General features: G+C 39.1%; 2 protein-coding genes across 7 annotated transcripts; both read left to right on the top strand.

Annotated features, from left to right (window-relative positions):
• Positions 1-159: 159 nt before the first annotated feature.
• Positions 160-9,358, top strand: pfkma (phosphofructokinase, muscle a). The gene is made up of 22 exons (XM_081386968.1): positions 160-346; positions 1,133-1,206; positions 1,303-1,380; positions 1,620-1,809; positions 1,945-2,110; positions 2,216-2,260; positions 2,433-2,541; positions 3,113-3,208; positions 3,326-3,418; positions 3,516-3,641; positions 3,933-3,997; positions 4,113-4,176; positions 4,260-4,406; positions 4,585-4,655; positions 4,741-4,828; positions 5,501-5,653; positions 6,627-6,791; positions 6,896-6,957; positions 7,129-7,240; positions 7,332-7,431; positions 8,816-8,921; positions 9,012-9,358. The coding sequence occupies exons 1-22, from the start codon at positions 256-258 to the stop codon at positions 9,163-9,165; spliced, it is 2,355 nt and encodes a 784-aa protein (XP_081243094.1). The 5' UTR covers positions 160-255; the 3' UTR covers positions 9,166-9,358.
• Positions 9,359-10,166: 808 nt separating this feature from the next.
• On the top strand, positions 10,167-21,499 carry larp4aa (La ribonucleoprotein 4Aa). 6 transcript variants are annotated; one of them, XM_081387486.1, is made up of 17 exons: positions 10,167-10,346; positions 13,720-13,846; positions 14,967-15,110; positions 15,276-15,366; positions 15,487-15,623; positions 15,715-15,818; positions 15,928-16,038; positions 16,124-16,177; positions 16,260-16,472; positions 17,153-17,256; positions 17,854-17,895; positions 18,738-18,947; positions 19,081-19,132; positions 19,221-19,379; positions 20,072-20,196; positions 20,302-20,494; positions 21,045-21,499. In XM_081387486.1, exons 1-17 carry the CDS (start codon positions 10,182-10,184, stop codon positions 21,429-21,431), a joined length of 2,418 nt encoding a protein of 805 aa, XP_081243612.1. In that variant the 5' UTR covers positions 10,167-10,181; the 3' UTR covers positions 21,432-21,499. The 6 variants fall into 6 exon arrangements, with proteins under 6 accessions (XP_081243612.1, XP_081243614.1, XP_081243613.1 ...); XM_081387490.1 differs by having other exon boundaries at positions 10,307-10,865; positions 15,279-15,366; XM_081387489.1 differs by having other exon boundaries at positions 10,307-10,865.

Genomic DNA, 21,499 nt, shown 5'->3' with positions numbered 1-21,499 from the left:
TTTATTGAGCATGCAACCTTTGCGGTTGGTAGCATCCAACCTTTCAAGTTGATACCTTATATTTAGCTGAATCAGGGGGTGTGTGACTGTGGTATTTGTGAAATGAAATCCAGGGGGTGGGCACAACTTACTGGAACACTGTCCTATAAAACCCTTCCTTCTGGAGCCCCTTGCTTTGAGAGACGGTGCTAGCACGTCTTTCATTTGCCTCCTTTTCCAATTCCCTTAGCCACCAATTTCTGGAATTCCTGGACCATGTCAAACATAAACACAGCTGTGGTGGACCCGACAAACATGGGGGTCGGTCGGGCCATTGCTGTACTGACGTCAGGTGGTGATGCCCAGGGTAAGTAATGACCTGCCTCTTAGATTTTTTGATACATGCTGGTTTCCAAGAGGGTGGTAAAAAACATTCCTGCGTGGATAATTAGATCATAATACTTTTGGTGCAATTTTTGGAGTATGCTTGTAGTATACCTAATGCAAAAGAGGGTTTCCCCCTCTGATCAGATATGGTAAAGTTTATACTATTTTTATAGACATTTTCTATACATATATAATCTATGGCGTGGAATTGAATATAACAAGAATTGTACTGAATTGCCACAAAAAATGATTTACAATTAAATGAGTTAAATACATGTTCTGAAGCAGAACAAAAGCACAAAATGTACTAACAAAAATATATCTTCTGTAGTATTTTGATTTGCTCAAGTCTGGTCCATTAATGTAAATGCTCTTGTAGCCTTTAGCTTTAGCCTCTAGCTCTTGTACCCTGTCGCTCTGTACCCTGTCTACCTATTTCCATAATTGAAGGCTAAATTTATCTCCAGTGACCTTTTTCTGAAATGACATGAGGTTATGGAGAGTAGCAGGCTGTTCCACAGCTGCTCACTGTTGAAACTAGAGACACTGAGTAAGGTTTTTTTTTCTACAACACCTTGAGCTTTACTGTTGAGTTCACAGAATTAAGTTACCTCAGACACTCGCATAATTCCTCAACCTGTGGAATGAAATGTCATGAGGTATCTCTCTTTACTTTCCCTGCAGCCCTGTGTAGCTTCTTGTATCTCTACAGTTAAAGATATGATTATGACATGAGAACAGACAGAGGTTTTCTTGTCTATTGCAGGGATGAATGCAGCCGTGAGGGCCACTGTCAGGGTTGGTCTTTACACTGGAGCCAAAGTCTTTTTTGTCCATGAGGTATATTGAACTTTATAAGAATAAAAACAAACGTGTAGATGCCAATCATATCAGTTAACAATGTTGTTACATTTCATGTCTGTTTGCTGTTTGTAGGGCTATCAGGGATTGGTTGACGGAGGGGATAACATCCGTCCCGCTACATGGGAGAGTGTGTCCATGATGCTACAGCTGGTGAGCCTGTACTTTCAGATGACATTCAGTTTATTATTCGTATACTAGGATTTTAAGTTCAATTCTAATACAATACAACACTACTCATTTGCTAAATGAAAAAAAAATATGCTGAAAGAATATATGCTCATTAAAGATGACACTGGTGTTGATGGTGATAAGATAACATCCAAATTGAGTTTTTCTTTCATTTGCACTATATGTAGTGTCCTGATTGTCTGAATTCTTTCTGTCTGAAGGGTGGCACAGTCATTGGCAGTGCCCGCTGTATGGATTTCCAGACTAGGGATGGGCGTTTGAAGGCTGCCTGCAATCTTGTCAAGCGGGGCATCACTAATCTCTGTGTAATTGGTGGCGATGGCAGTTTGACCGGTGCCAACATATTTCGTACTGAGTGGAATGACTTGCTGAAAGATCTAATCAGCAAAGGTAATGAACGATCTGTGCTGAAGGTGTTATTGAAACACATTAAATCGTGTAAACATAGCCTGTGTACATTTGTTTTATTGCTTGAAGGCTGGAATCCCTAATTCTGATTAAACTGAATTGTCTCTCTGCACACAGGTAAGATCACCAAGGAAGAGGCCAAGGCTTCATCTCATCTGAATATTGTGGGTATGGTCGGCTCTATCGACAATGACTTCTGCGGAACGGACATGACCATCGGCACAGACTCTGCCCTACATCGCATCATTGAGGTGGTGGACAGTATCACCACAACAGCACAAAGGTCACAAATATGCGTAATTGATCAAATATCAGCAATCACTGTTTTTTTTTTTTGTTTAGACATTTGTTGCTAAATTGTGATTTTGAACTCTGCTCTCACCCACAGCCACCAACGTGCTTTTATCCTGGAGGTCATGGGAAGACACTGTGGGTAAGAATGTGCTTGTGTATGTGTGTTTGCTTATACACTGAAGTCAGCTTATGTGCGCAGACCCTCTAAGACCAAAACCAGACCCCCTTACACCCAAATCAAATGGTTTAGAATATATAGATGCTGGAATCTCACATTTAATTATGTGTGTGTGTGTGTGTGTCTGTTTCAGTTACCTTGCTCTAGTTACTGCTCTTGCATGCGGTGCTGACTGGGTGTTTATTCCTGAGATGCCCCCAGATGACGGGTGGGAGGAGCACTTGTGCAGAAGACTGACTGAGGTACAAAGCAATAGATGACAACACGCGAAAAAAAAAAAAAAAAACCACACATTACATATGCACATAGTTAAACATCCTTGACATATTTAACCATTTGGGATTGGTTAGACTACTTAAAGTTTTTGAAAAAAGTCTGTTATTTTTTTATTTAAATGTCTTTACTGTCACGTTTGATTTAATTTAATGCTTCCTTACTGAATAAAATGATTCATTTCTTAATGAGAAATTGTACTGACCCTGAACCTTTTGAACGGTATAGTGTAAATCTACTGGAAAAGCAAAACTGAAAAAGTTGTATTTAATTTAATTGTATTATTTTTATCAACTGGAAATATTTTTTTATATATGTTTTAAGCATAAATCTAGCTAAATGTTGTAAGGTTTGTGGTTAAATCAAGATAAAAACATGTTTTTTTTTCCTATAGAACATTACAAATAGTTTAATTCAAGATTTTCTTACAATATCTATTATTATCTTGTTACATGTTACATAAAACACAGTGCTGATAATAATCAAAGACTTTATATACAGACTTTGCATTGATTCATAATTGTATCTCTCCTCAAACAGACCAGAAATGCAGGTTCTCGTCTAAATGTGATCATTGTGGCTGAGGGAGCGATCAATAAAAAAGGGGAGCCAATCACCTGTGACCAGCTGAAAGATGTAACTTAACTCCTTAACTTGCCATACTACACATGCTCTTGAAAGAGATGCTCTAGCATAGTGATGTAACTGCTGTCTATAAGTGCACTTTGATTATGTTTTTCTGTTCTCGTTCAGCTGGTGTCAAAGAGGCTGGGCTTTGATACTCGTGCCACTATCCTTGGACATGTGCAGAGAGGTGGCACCCCCTCAGCTTTTGACAGGGTGCTAGTGAGTACACACACCTTCACATTTTCTCAATTTTCCCTTTGTATATTCCACCCTTTTTGTATTTCGGATGAGTATGTGCATGTTTGTTGTATATCAGGGCAGTAGGATGGGTGTGGAGGCTGTAATGGCTCTGCTAGAAGCCACTCCAGAAACTCCTGCCTGTGTGGTCAGTCTCTCTGGAAACCAGGCTGTCAGACTCCCCCTGATGGAGTGTGTGCAAGTGGTGTGTATACGCATACATTTCGAAAAATATTTATAATAATTTCATGACTTTCTACTTGAAATTAGGTCAATTTTTTTTAGTAATGTTTAATTCGTACAAAGTAATTAAATTTTTTAATGAATTAAAATAATAATAATAATGCATTAAAACTAAATCCATAAAATGATCCCATGATGGTAACCCCTAAAAAGGTTTTATATCTGAAGCACCTGACAGAACCCTTTTAAGGTTCTATATAGAACCTTTTCTTCTAAGAGTGTATAGAATTATTTTTTTTTTTTTTAAATATAGACCAAGGATGTCACTGTTGCAATGAAAGAGGGACGATTTGACGATGCTATAAAACTCAGGGGAAGGTATGTTCAGAAATGTCTCTTTTGCTCTCTTGTTTTATTATTATTATTATTATTATTAGTAGTAGTAGCATTATAAACTTGTATTGTAATAGTATATTCAGTGATTGGTTTGCAGGAGTTTTGAGAATAACTGGAACACATATAAACTCTTAGCTCATGTGCGCCCCCCGGAGAAAAAGGTGAGGAGATTCATTCATTTATTCTCATTTCTTATCTTTTTATTCTCATTTTTAATCATGTGTTTCTTTATTTTGTTGGCCAGGGTAGCATTAATGTGGCTATTTTAAACGTGGGTGCCCCCTGCGCTGGCATGAACGCAGCAGTACGTGCAGCCGTCAGGATCGGACTCATCCAGGGTCACAACATGCTGGCGGTTCATGACGGCTTTGAGGGTCTGGCTCAGGAAAAGGTAAGCAACATCAACGAATCGAGCAGCGTTTCAAAGTTTGGGATTGGCACTTTTTAAAAAAAAATGTATCTTATTCTGACCAAGGCTGCTTAATTGGTCAAAAATATTGTTCAAACTATATATGATAGTATAACAATTCTGTTTTTCAATTCAATATTCTGTCTAACATAATGTTTAGATTGAGCCCATCACTTGGAACACTGTTGGAGACTGGACAGGGAAAGGTGGATCTGATTTGGGAACCAAAAGGTACTGATCACTTTAGATTATTTTTCACTTTACATCATTTATAGTTCTGCAATACTTGAAAGTATTTCATATTCTGTTAATGCAGAGTGTTACCTGGAAAGTACATGGAGGAAATCAGTTTGAACATTGCCAAGTACAATATTCACGCCCTGATCATCATTGGGGGTTTCGAGGCAAGTGACGAAACATGTCCATGTCCTATTCTGTCCACATTTTGTTCAGGCCACATTATAGGGTTAGGGTTAATGAAAATTCAGTCATTTATTACTCACCCTCATGTCAGTCCTAAGACTTTCGTTCAGCTTCGGACCGCAAATGAAGATCTTTGTGATGAAATCTGAGAGCTTTCTGTACTCTCCATTGACAGCCTACGCAACTGACACTTTGACGCTTTAAATCCATATGAATTCACATATAAACATTGATCAGCGAACATAAACAGAAGCTCAACAGAACCTGCTTGACACGCGAGAACAAACTTCACTGGTTCTTGCAGAAGATCAAATGTTCTGCATAACACGAGAATAAACCTCATTGGTTCTTTGCACATCGAGCGGACATGCTTGAGCTTCCGTTTACCACAGCTGATGTGTGAGCGGATGAATGTTTATATGTGAATAAAAGCCTAAATTCAAACTTTTTGAAGCGTCAAAGGGGTAGTTGCGTAGCTGTCAATGGACATAATTTCCTCAGATATTGTTAAAAACTACCTTCATTTGTATTCCAAAGACGAACAAAAGTCTTGTGGGTTTGTAATGCCATGAGGCTGAGTAATTAATGACAGAATTTGAATTTTTGGGTGAACTATCCCTTTAAAACTGCAGTCTTCACATTCCCGTTTTCAGGCATTTTCGGGTGGACTAGAGATGGTTCAAGGCAGAGAGAAGTATGAAGAACTGTGTATTCCCATGGTGATCATTCCTGCTACTGTATCTAACAATGTGCCTGGCTCAGACTTCAGCATCGGAGCCGACACCGCCCTTAACACCATTACCACGGTTAGAGATACAGCACACACACTGTCTACATTTTAGGGATGCACAGTATATATCAGTACCATACTGATTATGAGCCAATATTTTCAATGAATTTGTTCATTTTTAAAAAATATATTTAGTTATGTATTTATTTATTTCAATGTTTGGTTTTTACTTAAATGTAATCTTTAGCAAATCTAATTTACATAATGTACATTATAAGGCTGTGATGCCTGAATGGACTTGATGGCAAGACACAACAGGCAAAACCATTGTTTTTTTTGAGAATTTGGGCTTTTTTGCTTCTATAACTTGTCCTCTTTCAAACTAGTGGAAAGAAAACACCCAAAATACACAATTAAGTGTTTATTTTATTACACTATCTATTTGCGCCTTTATTTTCAATGACAAAACTTTGCGCATTTCTCAAAATGATTTTTTTCTCATGCACTTTAGTAGCCCTTACATACACCAAACTTTACAGTTTGATTTCTATCTATAATCTGAAGGTTTTTACCTGATATATTTGTAACATTTTATTCCTAGAAAACATGGCTGTTGACCGCTTTCTTGAGTGATGAAAAGAGATATCCAAAATCTCCAACGTAAAAACCCTTAACTCTAATATGTCAACAAAACGAAACAAATTTTTAACCTGGCTTTATCCATTGTTCAGATTTCAGTTCTGGACGTTTATGCAAAATTGTGCCTCATTTGCATATTTAACCAACATTTAAGAAAACTTGTCCTAATGTACTGTGATCAATTTACTAGGAAAACTATGGTGATATCTATTAGTTAAATATTTACCCTATTCACCTAAGATGTCTTGCCTGAAGCGTTTTATCTTTATTTCAACAAAACAATCATTTATCGGCTATTGGACTTAACATGAAAAATAATTATTGGCTTATTAGTTTCAGCCAGAAGTGTAATACTGGTGCATCCCCAGTATATGGTTATTCTGTAGTGTCCTCACATGAGGCCTCTGTAGACCTGTGACAGGATCAAGCAGTCGGCTGCAGGAACCAAGCGCCGTGTGTTCATCATTGAGACTATGGGAGGATACTGCGGCTACCTGGCCACCATGTCTGGTCTCTCTGCAGGTGCTGATGCTGCTTATATATATGAAGAGAAATTTGGCATTCGTGACTTAGAGGTAAACAAGCAACTCGGAACAAACAGCAAAGAAAATGGACTTAATCAAATCACTCAAAACGGAACTGTTCAGTTTGAATTTCTCCAAATAATTCATGTTTACAGACAAATGTGGAACATCTTGTTGAGAAGATGAAGACCACTGTTAAGAGAGGCCTAATTCTCAGGTTTGTCCGTATTCGTAATATGAAGACTGTTTTAGTTTGTTTTTACCTTTGAGGTGAGACTCCTTAAAGGAGTAACTAAAAACAGCGTCTTTAGCATGCATCGGTTACTTCAGCAAATAATAGTAGAACATGAATTGTCAAAATAAACCTTTAAATGAACATGTCTTGTAGAAATGAAAACTGCAATTCCAATTACACCACTGATTTCATCTTCAACCTGTATTCAGAGGAGGGAAAGGGTGTTTTTGACTGCCGTAAGAATGTCCTCGGCCATATGCAGCAGGTTAGATGTAATAAGCCCTGTTTATTTTAATACGTATTAAGAATGCACAATTATTAGCAGTTGTTTTGTCTCACATTTGTTCTTTTTATAGGGTGGCACCCCGACACCTTTTGACAGAAACTTTGCTACCAAGATGGGTGCTAAGGCTGTTCTCTGGCTGACTGAGAAATTAAAGGATTGTTACAGACATGGTGAGAAATAATGCAGTCTGATATTTCCTTATATTTGCTGTCGTCCGTGGCAAAGCTATAAGTCAGTCTGCTGGAAACCACTGCTACATTCATGTTGCTTGTATCACATCGCTCTCTTGTTTCATACAAATGCACCATTAATATTATTGCAAAACTGTTGCACTTGTCATGTTATTTTTGTTGATTTGGCCAATCTTTTTGTACAGTTGAATGGACTAACTAATTTTTTTAGCGGAAGATTTAATATAATATACATTATGACTCATAAGTAAAAAATAAAAAAACTTTTATCAAGCAAGGATGCATTAAATTGTGACAGTAAAAACGTTTATAATGTTCAAATAAATGCTGTTCTTTTGAATTTTCTACTTAGCAAAATATTTCAAAATAGTACTGTTTTTGCTGTATTTTTGGTCAAATAAAGGCAGCATTAGTGAGCATAGGATGCTTCTTTAAAGGGGGGGGGGGAATGCTATTTCATGCATACTGAGTTTTTTAAACTGTTAAAGAGTTGGATTCCCATGCTAAACATGGACAAAGTTTCAAAAATAAAGTTGTACGTTTGAAGGAGTATTTCTGTGGCAAAAATACTCTACCGGTTTGTCACAAGTTTCGGAAAGTTTTTTTCGAGTATGGGCATGTGTGACGTCAGATGGGGCGGAATTTCCTTATATGGGTCCTAAGTGCACTTCTCCCGGAAGGGCGCGCGCGCACCCGTAGACCAGAGCGAGAGAGCGAAAGCAGTACGCCCATCAAAGCGCTGTGCTCGGCTTTAGGGAAGTATTTGCCAGATTTGCAGATCGTCTAATGCTTAAGGATGGAGCAGTCCCAACGATAAAGGTTCACGGTCGTGCGTTGGAACCGCAGGCGGTGAGTAAAACTGCTTCAAATGTCTGTGTGTTGTTAGCTATTGGCGCGTAAGCACAGCAAGTAAACAGTGAACAGCGCTCGTGATTCTTTAGCTCCGCCCACACGGCACGCCTCCAGCTGCTCGTTTTTTTACGGAAAGACTCGGTACAGCCTATCTTTCTTTTATAAATATAATAAAACTAAAGACTTTTTGGAGATATGAAGGATGCAATACTACTTTATAGGTACTCAAGATTAACATGAGATTGACTGAAACTGAGTGTTTCACCCCCCCTTTAATTTTTTTTTTTAAATCTTACTGATCGATGATCAATTCTAAAATTAATTCTTCTCAAATGTCCACGTATGTATTTATTTGGTCAGAAGCCATGTTATAATGTTTAGTCAGTCAGTGAGTAGCAAAGTAATATTCATTTTTATTCAATTATTATTTATTATTTTGTGACAATAACCGGCTGGCTGTACATTATCCCTTTAAATAAAACATGTATTTCTGATTTGACTGTCTGTACAGGGCGAATCTTTGCTAACACCCCAGACTCTGTGTGCGTGTTGGGTATGAGGAAGAGAGGACTTGTGTTTCAGCCTCTGGCTGAATTGAAAGAACAGACAGATTTCGAGTAAGAATCTTCCTTTATCTCGTGCATTTAAATGCATATCATTCAGAAGTTTGTGACCCCACTTATTCATTTCTTATCTCTTTCGCTCAGACACCGTATTCCAAAGAGCCAGTGGTGGCTGAAGCTGAGGCCTGTTATGAAGATCTTGGCCAAGTACAAGATTAGTCTGGACACCTCTGAACATGCTAGTATGGAGCATGTCATAAGCAAGAAGCATCCAGTGCACTTGACCCTCACAAAGTAATCATAAGCAAAAATGAGGACAGACAGATGTGACTGACTACACAGAGCATTTTAACAATCGTGTGAAATGACAGGTGATCATGTCTGTGTATTAGTAACCTGTCTGTGTATTATTCTTTCATTTTGTTTGTATTTATAGTATTTATGGAAATACTGTGTTGCAATATGCAAAATAAAATACTCTTATTATCAAATGCCCTTGGTTTTCTTTTATATATATTTATATATGTATCTATATTTTAATTTAAGAAGGAATTTAAATGTCAATATACCAACAGCATGTAGTAACATGCATTTTTCTAGTCTAGTAAACCTTCAATGATTATACAAACAAACACGCATTTATAAATATGTTTATTAGTAATATAAGTATGAACAACTAAAACCATAACATACTATTTCATCTGATACCAAAACTGACTAAAGGAGTATATAGTGTAAATTTAAATTTTGGAGACTCCTATATAACGAAGAAACTTTCCTGCAAGTCTCCAGTCAAAGAACTATATTCAGCACCAGATGTCAGTCATGAATAGATTATCTTTGATCTGCTTTATTACATCAGTATGTTTATTCATTTTCATCCTCAGATTATAACAATAATCACCAGTTTGGTGAAATGCTCCTTTACACTATTAAACTTCAGGCCTACATTTTTTCCTGATCGAAGAGCCTTTGATTGATTAGTGTCTGACTGTTAAAGCACCTCTGTATTTTAATGGGAAGAAGCAAGAATGTCTATCAATATATCTGAATAAAATGATACTATTTTAATGTCATTTAAATTATCCCAGTCACCCTCTCTCATCGGTTACTTTTATTGCGTAGAAATAAATGTCATAAAATTTAACTGAGGCTGTCAGTGATTCTGCCTAACATGTTTTGTGTTCCACAGAAGAAAGTGATGAGTTTTAAATAATATGAAACTGAGTAAATGATGACAAAATATTGACTATCAAATAAAATAATAGACTAAGTTTAAAAGAAGTAAACAAGAAAAAGTGGGACTGTTGTGAAATGAAACTTTTATTAAGAAAAATACTTTTATTTTGGCAGACAACCTGCAGTCAGCCATTGCTCCAACCGGAAGCTGAGCGGATCAGCTTCAGAGGATATCAAGAGGTCGCAGAGGAGTGTGGGACGGTGGCGGACTGTGTTAATGTCTGCCTACTCATTAATAAGGTGCGTGTCCCCTGTGTCCGCTTCGGTCGCCCATTTAGGAATGTGCCCTATGGCACTGGAGTTTGTGTAAATCGCGAGGAAGGCGCGTTTGGAGCGAATTCGCTATTTTCGGCGCTTGCGCTGTCATTTTCACCCATCAGTTGCCAAACGTCGGAGCCTGAGCCGTATTTGTCGCTGCATTGATAGCTAGTCAGCTAGTTAGCAGCAGGAGAACTAGCTCATTCGGTAGCTAGCCAGCTCGCACTCTGAGCTTTCATCACCGAGCACTCAATAAATTCAGCTTATTTAACCGGACCGTCATCTGTGCGTATTCTGGTGTATAAAAGAACTACTTGATCAGCAAAAAGGGTGAGCCGAGGGGGGCAGGGAGAGAACGACGGAGGCGCAGTGAGCCAGGAGCGGCCGATGAGTTCAGACCAGGGCGGAGAGCCGCAGCTGCAGGAGGAGGCTGAGCCGGGACCCAAAACCCGTGGGGAGGACGAGATCACACCCGGGACCGGGGGAGACTCAGGCGTCATGGTGAGTCGGGGCCTCATCACCCCTCCCCAACAGGACGATCGGTCTCTGGCCGTTGCCCTTCTTAAAAATAGGGTCATAGGAAGTATGATCGCTCGCTATATAAGGCCATCGGTCGGTTCACACAGCTTGCAAGCTTGACATCACCTAAATTGCAAGCTGGCCATGTGGTTGAAGACGCTTCTTGTTGTCAATTGAAAGGATGATTCATTAATCTCTGAGTTGGCCCTCTTACAAAAGACATTTCTAATCTGCGGCTGAACTTTGCATCATGTTTGTGGTTTTAAGATTGCTCTGTCGCACACAAAGACGACAGTTCGCCCAAAAAACGTAATTTCCTCACCATCGTGTTGGGCAAAACCCTCATGAACACGAAATGAGATGTTAGGCAGAATGACAGCAGCATTCACTATTCGCTTCCATTGAAAAAAAGGTGCAACGCAAGTAAATAGAGACAGAGGCTGTCAGTGCCTCACATCCTAACCAATATAAGGATTTATTTTCTAAGATGGACCCAGAAAACATTTTTTTTTAGCATAGACGCATTTCATCTTTTCATTCATCTTTTATACAGATGTTTATACAAAATGTTCTTCTGAGTTGATTTTTTTTTAACAACCTTTTATGACATTGTGCTGCTTGTATCTGTATGTGTCTTGAAATAGCAAGCTGATATTACAGTTAACTTAATTCCTTGGTAAAGGTTGGTTGTTTGTATTATAGGAAGGAACACGACAGAATTTACGCTTTTGGGTGAACTGGCCCTTTAAGGCATTCGAGCATGACATGAGTAACCGGGTAAATTAGCCTACATGCTAGCGAATGTTCACATATTAGACGTTTGTTAGTTATAACTTAATTCACTTTGGCTTAAGGACACTGATTTTAGTCAAATTCTCCAGTAAACCCCGCTGTAATTCGGCGACATTCATTCAGCGGCCTGCTTTCATAAGCTTATTCACGCAGTCATATGACACACGTGAGCTCACACGGGGTTAAACCCGACTAGAACAGACGAACTCCAAATAATGTTTATAACATTGGCTTGGGAAGTTGATATGGTTTTCTGAGTAATAAGTAGCACATATTTGTTTCAGCTTGAATAGTTGTGAGCCGACGTCCTTCTCTTAAATATACCAAACATGTCCTTCACTTCAGGTTGCGAGGACCCGTAGCAACTGAGTTTTTCAGAGAATGACAGTAAAGACTGCTTTCGGCCAAATGATGTCTTCTTCTGGCTGACATCCTCCAGAAACACTTAATCCTAGAATCCTAGAGGATCTTTTAGTGGTGTTTGTGTTACAGGCGAACAAAGCGTAACAGCTGTTTTTGATAGTTTATGTGGAGGATGAGGTTTAGGAAGCAGGTGGCTGTTCCCAATGGCGCCCCCGTGGCCATGTGAAATGAGCAGGTATGAATTATTTTGGATGCACAATTTGTAGCCAAAATATTAAACGTGCAATAAATGTACACATGGGAACCTTTTATATTTCACCTGCTTCAGTAAATTCCTTTTAAGTGGGAAGACTTTAGATTCACTTAAATGAATGATATTTTAGTTTGAAGGGGAGTCTGTTAAAAATAATTCTTTTGTTTCAGGTCTTTTTAAAGCTTGTTTTTCCACAGTGTGTTAAAATAGAATGAAAAATGTTAATGACCTGTTATTACAACAGTGTTTTCTGTCGCTTCGAGATCACTCGTGTGTGGGGGGAGTGAAAATTGTAAAACTCGGAGTGGAGCTGAAGCAGAAACGCTCTGCTTTTCTCACATATGCTGTTCCAGACCGGCTTTGTGACACAAAACTAAATTCTTTAGCTTTTTTTTTTTTTTTTGTAGGTGGAAATTGGAGAAGAATTCTACAGACTATCTGGCCAGGTTCTGTCTAAAATGCAAGTTACTTAATATTAATTATTTATTGAACTGTTATATAATAGCAAAATCACACTCGCCATTGTGCTGTTGTACTAGATATCAGCTCTTATTGTGAAAGCTGTCTGTTGTTAGGATGAAATGGTGTTGTCAGGTTTGAATGAAACGGTCAATCTTTCCCTGTCTGACAAGCAGGATGGACTGGCAGAGAAAGATTCAAGCTCTTTTGCAGAAACTGATTGTGTCTTTATTGACAGGCCTTGTGACCAATGGGTAAAATGGTAGTTTTGGCCGCTCATGTGTTGTAGACTTGCGTCTTTGTGCTTCTGCTCACCTTGTGCTGCCTTTGTGTGTATATGTATTGACCGAAGGTGGTGACTGAGGATGTAGTTTAGTCCATTCTCTCAGCAAAACATACCACTAACATCTTTTCTTTTACATTTGCTGAAGTATAAAAATGTTTTTACGTCTCCAGGACCAAGTAGATTAAATTTCTGTGCTTTTTTTGAGAGGAGAAAGAAATGCGTAAGCACTCTTGATTTGCTGCAAAGAGAAATCCCAGCACAATATTCATATCTGTGAGAAACAAGGTCCCATTTTCTGTGTTATGGTATATTTTCAAATTATTATCATTGACTGAAGTACCATCTCTCATGTCTGGTTAAGCATTTGGCTTTTTAGGTTGCTTTTGAGGGTAAGAGATGTGGTGTCAAGGAAACTCGGGTTAAGTTGGCTTGTCTGTCATTGCTCTTAGTGTTACTCAAGACATGTAAACAAACCTCAGTGTCATGGGAACGACACAGGAAGCGTTTTACACGTCGTGTCTATAGAAAGAGACCTAAAAATGTTATAAAATCAGTTATCAGGGCCTTTGAATGAGGGATGTCAATATTCTCTAAACATGCTTGTATTATAAAATGTCTCCTGAAGATTTTAAAACAAATCTTCCAGTTTATTGATTTCATTGCATTTCCTTCTATTGTACTAGGTCACTGCTAAAGGAGCTGGTCTGAACCCTAATGCCAAGGTGTGGCAGGAGATTCCTGCAACACAAAATGAAGCTCCTGTGGATGGCACTGTGGCCTCCCCCTGGTCCCAGAACAATACGACTGAAGGCAAGTATATTTCCAAACATTCTTAATCTTAATTAATCACTGTGCATATAATAATTTATAAATAATTCATTACATTTATATAGTGCTTTTCTCGGCACTCAAAGCGCTTTACATAGAAGGGGGAATCTCAACCACCACCAATGTGCAGCATCACCCTGGATGATGCGACGGCAGCCATAGTGCGCCAGAACGCCCACCAGCTTATTGGTGGAGAGGAGACAGATTAATGAAGCCAATTAGTACATATATATTGGGATGATTAGGAGGCTATGATGGACTGAGGCCACAAGGCAAATGTTGCCAGGATGCCGGGGTTACACCCCTACTCTTTTGAAAGACATTTTTTTGAAAGGATTTTTTTGTGACCACAGAGAGTCAGGACCTCGGTTTAACGTCTCATCTGAAGGACGGTGCTCTTTGATACTGTAGTGTCCCTGTCACTTTACTGGGGCATTAGGACCCACACAGACCACAGGGTGAGCGCCCCCTGCTGGCCTCACTAATACCTCTTTCAGCAGCAACCTGGTTTTCCCAGGTCTCCCATCCAGGTACTAACAGGCTCAACCCTGCTTAGCTTCAGTGGGAAACCAGTCTTGGGCTACAGGGTGATATGGCTGCTGGCTGCTGCTAACCATAAGACCATGTTATGCATAATCTGTAGGTTTCTTTTTTGTTACGACGGTTAGTTCTGGGAGATAAAAGGTTATATATAATCAGCCTTTTTACTTTATTCTTAATTCCGTTCCATTCAGTTTAATTATTGTTTTATTTTTTTGGAAAGATTTTTGAAAAATGTCTTCTCTGCTCACTAACGCTGCTATAGTGCAGAGGAACAGCTTTAAAATCAAAATATTTTCTAACATTATAAATGTCATTGTGGTCATTTGACCAATTAAGTGCATCCTTGCTGAGTAAAAGTATTACTAGCCAAGTATTTGAACGGTAGTGTCAAAACATTTAACTGCTACAGATTAGCAGATTTTTTTTTTGACATCCTATCCTACAAAGGTTGCGAAAACAAATGATAGAAATGTAAATATATTTATTTGTATTCATTTATGTATAAATAAAATTATATATTTTGATTTGTCTTTGTCATTTTGTTTCTGCATTCACTTAGATACCTCTGTAGGTAAACAGTACACGTCTGGCTTCTCTGCTCTCGAGGACAACAGCACCTCTAGTACAGTAGTAGGTGTGGTGAATGGTATGGACCCCCCTGACCAAAGCTTCCCGGTTTGTGAGCGCACTACAGCAACTAATGGTAAGTGATGTTCATAATTGTGAAATATGATAGTTCACATCAATCAATGCACATGTTAGCAAGATAAACAGCCTAAATCCATCACTGTTATCTATTATTGGTGTTTTCAGTTAGCAAGCATGTGCCACACACTTACCTTTAATGTTTACGTACATTGTTTCCAAGCAGTGGAGTCCAAGCTCCCTGAGGAACAGCCCGTCTCTGAAGAGACTTTGCGTGAGTCTCTCAAAAAAGAATTGGAGTTCTGCTTCTCCAGGTAAGTGCAGGCCTGTAGTGTGATGTAAGCTTTCAATTTAATGCAAATAAGTAAACAGCACTTTACAGCCACTCTCCTCCCATCAGCTGCGTTTACTGATGCTCCTCTTTCATCCCACAGGGAGAACTTATCTAAGGATCTTTACCTAATATCTCAAATGGACAGTGACCAGTTTGTCCCCATTTGGACTATTGCCAGCATGGAAGGAATCAAGGTCCTCACAACTGACATGGACCTCATCTTGGATGTCCTGAGATGTACGTGCCTGTTTTGCATTTTACATCTATGCTTGAATTTCTTTTTTATTTAGTCAAAGTACACAATTAATATTGCTCTGACCGCCCACAGCATCTCCTATGGTCCAAGTCGATGAAAAAGGGGAAAAAGTGCGGCCAAATCACAAGCGTTGCATTATCATTTTGCGAGAAGTCCCTGAAACAACACCTGTTGAGGTAAAAAAAAAAAAAAAAATTATATCATGAAATGGGATCGCTTGGGTTATTTTGGATATTATTGGATCCTCTCATAAATGTATGTGTGTTTGTTTGTTTTTCTCACCAGGAAGTGGAAGCCTTGTTTAAGAATGACAACTGTCCTAAGGTAATAAGTGTGGAGTTTGCACACAACAACAACTGGTACATTACATTCCAATCAGATACAGACGCTCAACAGGTATGAATTTCCATTATGATTTGGAGATGCAATAAATTGCTTGCCCTTGGATTTTAAACTAATTGGGGGTTTTGCCTCCATCCAGGCATACAGATATTTAAGGGAAGAAGTGAAGACTTTTCAGGGAAAACCAATCATGGCAAGTTCTATACTAAAATGTGTGGCATTAAATTTGTTTACATATTAGATGGGTTCTTACTTTTTGCATTTCCTATTCTCAGGCCAGAATAAAAGCCATCAACACATTCTTTGCGAAGAATGGTTATCGAAACCTGGACTGCAGTGTGTATCCTCAGCAATCTCACACTCAGTCGCAGTATAGCTCCCCGCTCTTCATGCAGCCTGTTTACAGCCCCCAGCAGCAGTACCCACTCTACGGCATAGTACCTCCTACTTGGACGCCATCTCCTACTCCATACTTTGAGACTCCCCTGGTAAGACTTGGTATTTTGACTAAGGATACACCTGATACAATAAGCCAATCATTTTTGTTGTTATTAGTTGTTTTTATATATCATTATTTTAAAGTAGCCCTATTATGCTTTTTCGAATGTTACCTTTCATGTAGTGTGTATTCTATAGCTGTTTGTGAATATAAAAGGTCTGCTAAGTTTTAAAGATCAAAGTGCACAACAAATAAAGTTATTGTCTCATAAAAGAAAGAATTGATTCTGAACTGCCGAAATGAGTTGTCTCGTCAGCCATTCCACTCTCACTTCCTGTTACATACCCATGTAACAAATTTGCATAATTCCAGTCTATTTATAAAGCACCGAGGAACCCTCCGGAGCTGAAATTCAGATATGGTAATAAGCATTTTGTTTCTGACACGCACTGTAAGCTGTAGACCAATCACAACTGACTTTCCCATCTGACCAATCAGAGCAGACTATGCTCGTGAAAAGGAGGGGTTTAGAATCTTCAAACAAACCGTTTTCAGACTCATTGCGAAATGAGATGATGTGCAATGTATATTATGAAACAATTGAAGCATTTTTTTGACCTGGGATGCAAATAAACCTATTGTAGGAGACCTCCAGAACAAAATTAGGAACTTTTAAAACCACATAATAGAGGCGCTTAAGCTGATAGTGACATTCTGTGTTTTCCACAGGCACCTTTTCCCAACAGTGGTTTTGTTAATGGATTTAGCTCACCTGGACACTACAAAACTGGCTCAAATTCTCTAAACCTCAGCCGTCCCTTCAGCAGGAACCGGTAGGTTAAGTTGGGCACTTTCATTCTACCACCTGTTTATTTTGCATTAATTGACTGTATAGCTCTAACATCACTATAGAATAAACAGCCGGGTTCCGGAAAGTAAAAATCCCATTAATTTTTAACGATAACTTTTATAAACCTTTAAAGACAGACCTACTGTGAGCTATGAGGTTGTTTATCGATGGTGTATGATTTTATTGAAGCAATCAGCCCACATTATTTCAGCTTCTTATTTTTCTAAATAAAGTTTTGTAGTGGAATTCCAAATACTTTTTAGTTTCAAATCAGTGTTTGTAATGTTATGAGTCAATTTCTGTCTGGTTGGTTTGGTTCATGTCTTGTACTGTAACTTTTTAAAAATCCCTTTGGGAAAAATGAATGGAAAATTTACTTCCGGAACCACGGTCACTAAAAAAAAGTGGGCAGGCACTGTTCACTATTGTAAACGAAAATGAAATCTAAAATTTGCATTCGCATATTTTATTTGTTACAAGAAGTAGGAAAGTTTCATTCAAGTTCAAATTTATTTTCTGTAGTGTAAGAATGTAGGCAGTCACTGTAGATCACTTGGATCTTTTTTTACTGTTCCCACAGTGTTCCACTCTATTCAAGAAAGAATGTAATAAATGCCTTCAGGTACAACTTCAAATGTCATGTATCAACAATCATCAAGCCATTCTTATTGTCCTCTCCAGACAGCTAAATTACTTGCTTTGGTGTTCAGCTCTTCAGCTCAGAAAATTCTGGTTAACTAACAAAACAACTTGGGAAGGGTTGAAGGAAAATAATAAATGAACGGGGCGACACTACAATGATTATCGACTTAATCCAAACAATCTTTCAGTCACGCAAAATGCATATTATGCAACTTCTGTCAGAAATAGAATTACCCTTCATTTATTAGTGCGTCTATTTCACTCACATTAACTTTTCATAATTTCATTAACATTGTTTAAGATGTATTTTTACTATAATGGTGCTCAAATCATCACACTAACAGCTTTTAATGTTGAATGATCTACTTCAGCAGTGTTCAAACATTTCTCTCTCTTAGGTCTTATTAACTTAAAGAAACATTTAGATTAAGGGCTGTCCGAGTAACGTGATTTGATTAAATTGTAGTGCATGCAATTTTGCATTTAAATGTCAAACTTACTAAAATTGTTAACTAATAAATGTTGATATTTACAGCCCTAATTTAAATGCCTGAAGTGGGTTTACTGCAGACAATATACAAAAAATAAATGTAAAACTAATGTAAGCTTGGATACTAATGTAAGCTCACTGGCAGGAGGAAGTATATTGGTTTTAAAGCCAGAAGTTTGTCCATTTTTGTTTTGGAGCCATTGCATGCTGCTCGTAACTTGAAAGACCGTCATCTACATCCACGCTTTTACATGTTTAGTGAAAAATGTTTGTATGGACAGGAGACACAGCTGCAAATCTCACGTAGGGTTCTGATTCTGCTTTTCGAGTAGGAACCATGTGAAGCCTCAGACGAGGGCTAATGATGGACTCTCTTCCACTGTGTCCCCGGTGGCTCTTGTGGATGGACTGTCTGGCCTGCACAGTCCCCAGCCTCCCTCCAGCGGCGGGCCGGTGCTATCATCCACCGAGATCAACTCATCTTTTTCACACCTATCTTCCAACGATCCAACTGATGATGGCATCATGGCAGGACGTGGAAGGTTTGTCACCTTTTTCTTTAAACTTTTAGCTCATTTTAGTTTAGTTTAGCTAAAAAACTATTGTGGAGCGTTTCATTAATTTAAATTCATTCAGATTGCACATTTAGTAAATTGGATTAATCTTTTGTTTTAGGAGAACAACATACAGAGGCACTCGAAGGCGGCGAGACGATGATCGCACAACAGTAATTTCTAATTTTGTGTTGCCGTTTACAATTAAGACCCCTTTCTATTTATGCCCTCTTAAATTTTTTTTATTATTTGTTTGCATAGAGACCAGTTCCCCTGTCTCAAGTGAAAGTACCGCCCCCCAAATTTGACCTGGCCGCCTCCAACTTCCCTCCGCTGCCTGGCTGCTCTGTCAGTCCGCAGGGGGAGCCTGTGCTGGAGAACCGCCTCTCCGATGTTGTACGGGGCCTGAATAGGGAAAAGGTTTGTTAAGCATAAGACAATAGCATTTTCATTAGGGCTGAACAAATGTGGGAAATTTAATTTTAATTTGCGGTTATTTTTTAAGGTCTTTTCTTCCGTATTATTCAACAAAGACAAGCAATAAATCAGTGTATAGTAGGGGTGGGAATCTTAAGGCATCTCACAATCCGATCCTGGGAGTCAATTCTTGATCTAGGCTACTTTTTTATTAATTAACCTTATTAATAAAACTTAATGTCTTTGTAATTCGCTTCAAGCTTTCCGAACTTTATGAAAGATTATTTTATGAAAGGTGTGTGTGTGTGTGTGTGTGTGAGGAATTGGAAGCAAGCAGAATACTGGTGTTTCTAAAACACAGCATCATTGTGCATCTGTGGTTAAAAACTAAGCTCAGAATCGTTGGATAGAGAATCTTTTCTCCCACCCCTATTGTATAGTATGACCAACATATTGAATTAAACATAAAATGTTCTTTCCTGTAGGCCAGGCCTATATGCATAGTGTGCCAAGTTGATGGTTTCTTTGCAGACTGCTCCTGTCACGTGACCAGTGTGTAATTGCAGCCTTTGCAGTTAAAAAATATTGTTTTATCATATCGCGATATTATCGCAAATGCAATTAATCATTCAGCCCTAATTTTCACACCACTCAGAATGGTTTTGTTCATTGCTTGTCATTTTGTTTCTCTCCAGCATCAGGATTCAAGCAAAGAGTCTGCTGCGTGTCCCACAAGCCCAGCTTCAGAGGAGACTGTCTCCAGGCCCACCCAGCCTGTAGCCAAGATGATTGCTCACGTTCCTGAACCCGTGACCTCCAGGTAAGCGATTGTTACAAATGGCTAGCATACAAAAACTTGTTTCTATCTGTGTGTGATTTATTTTATTTTATTTTATTTTATTTTTGTGCTACTTGTGTTCTATAGCTCCAACCACCTGGAGAAGAAACCGGAGAATGTGGAGCCCCCGGTCTATAAAGAGACGCCTGTGACCTCTACTCCTGTCGCAGCCGTGCTGCCCACCCCTGCCCCAACAGCACCTGGTCCAAAGCTTCAGCCTAGCTCTGCAACGTCTGCAGCCCCTCAATCTAACACTGCCCCCTCCAGCACCCCGGCGCTGGTGAGTTATAGCTTCCCTCAGACTGACGATTAAAGTTAGAATGGACAACTGGTCAGTGTCTTGTTCTTCCTGAATTCTAGTCTCTGTTCAGTGGGATGCAGGTTCAAGATCCCATTCCTTAAAGCTCCCTTTACGCAGGACAAAAACACCTTCTCAGTGTGGACGCAAGGCCAAAATGGAGAGAAAAATATGCTTTTTCAAATGAAAACGTCAAGGCCTAAATAAAAATTTCTCACCAAGAAAACCCTCTTTGGTTTAAAATTTGAAAGCAAAGAAATTAAGGCAGCCTTAAATATTAGCATTGTAATTTTACATAAATTACTTTTTTTTTTTTTAAATACTTAAGAAACTTGATTACATCAACCTCCCTCCATCTTACTCTAACCTAAAAGAGACATAGATTCAATTAAGTCTTTAAGACATTTTTACATGCCACCGCTTTCTAAAGTTCTGTAACCCATCCTTGATAATGCCGATCCAATGGGTCTCCCAGTACTTGAAGACTAATGCTAAGTGAGAAACCTTCTACTAATTCTTCTCTTCTCTTCAGGAACCTCGCAAGCTCAGTTACGCTGAAGTATGTCAGCGACCACCTAAGGATCCCCCTCCTCCAGCATCCACTTCCAGCCCTAACAATGCAAATGCACAGCCTTTGAGAGAGCTGCGTGTCAACAAGGTGGATGAGCAGCCCTCCAGCCCTGCAAGCAAACCGGATCGGCCTCAGGAAACGGGGGTCAACTGCAAGGCCAGGGAGGGCCGGCCGGCCCGTGACTCCCAGGGCTTTTCTCGCAGCAATGGACCCCCCAGAACCAGTACGGGGGGATTCAAGCTACGAGAGCAGCAGAGACGCCCCCCTTTCGGCCATCGCGGCTCACCCCAGGGAGGTTCCAGACACACTGGAAAAGAGCAGAACATCCCTCCCATATCGCCAAAGTAAAGACTCTGAACAGAAATGCTTAATGTATGAATATTTACACACACACGTACATACACATGCGCACACAC

This window comes from Scardinius erythrophthalmus, assembly GCF_964197995.2.
Source record: "Scardinius erythrophthalmus genome assembly, chromosome: 15".
NCBI classification, from domain to species: domain Eukaryota; kingdom Metazoa; phylum Chordata; class Actinopteri; order Cypriniformes; family Leuciscidae; genus Scardinius; species Scardinius erythrophthalmus.
Note: the sequence above shows the minus strand (reverse complement) of the source record. Positions and strands in the feature narration are given on the sequence as shown.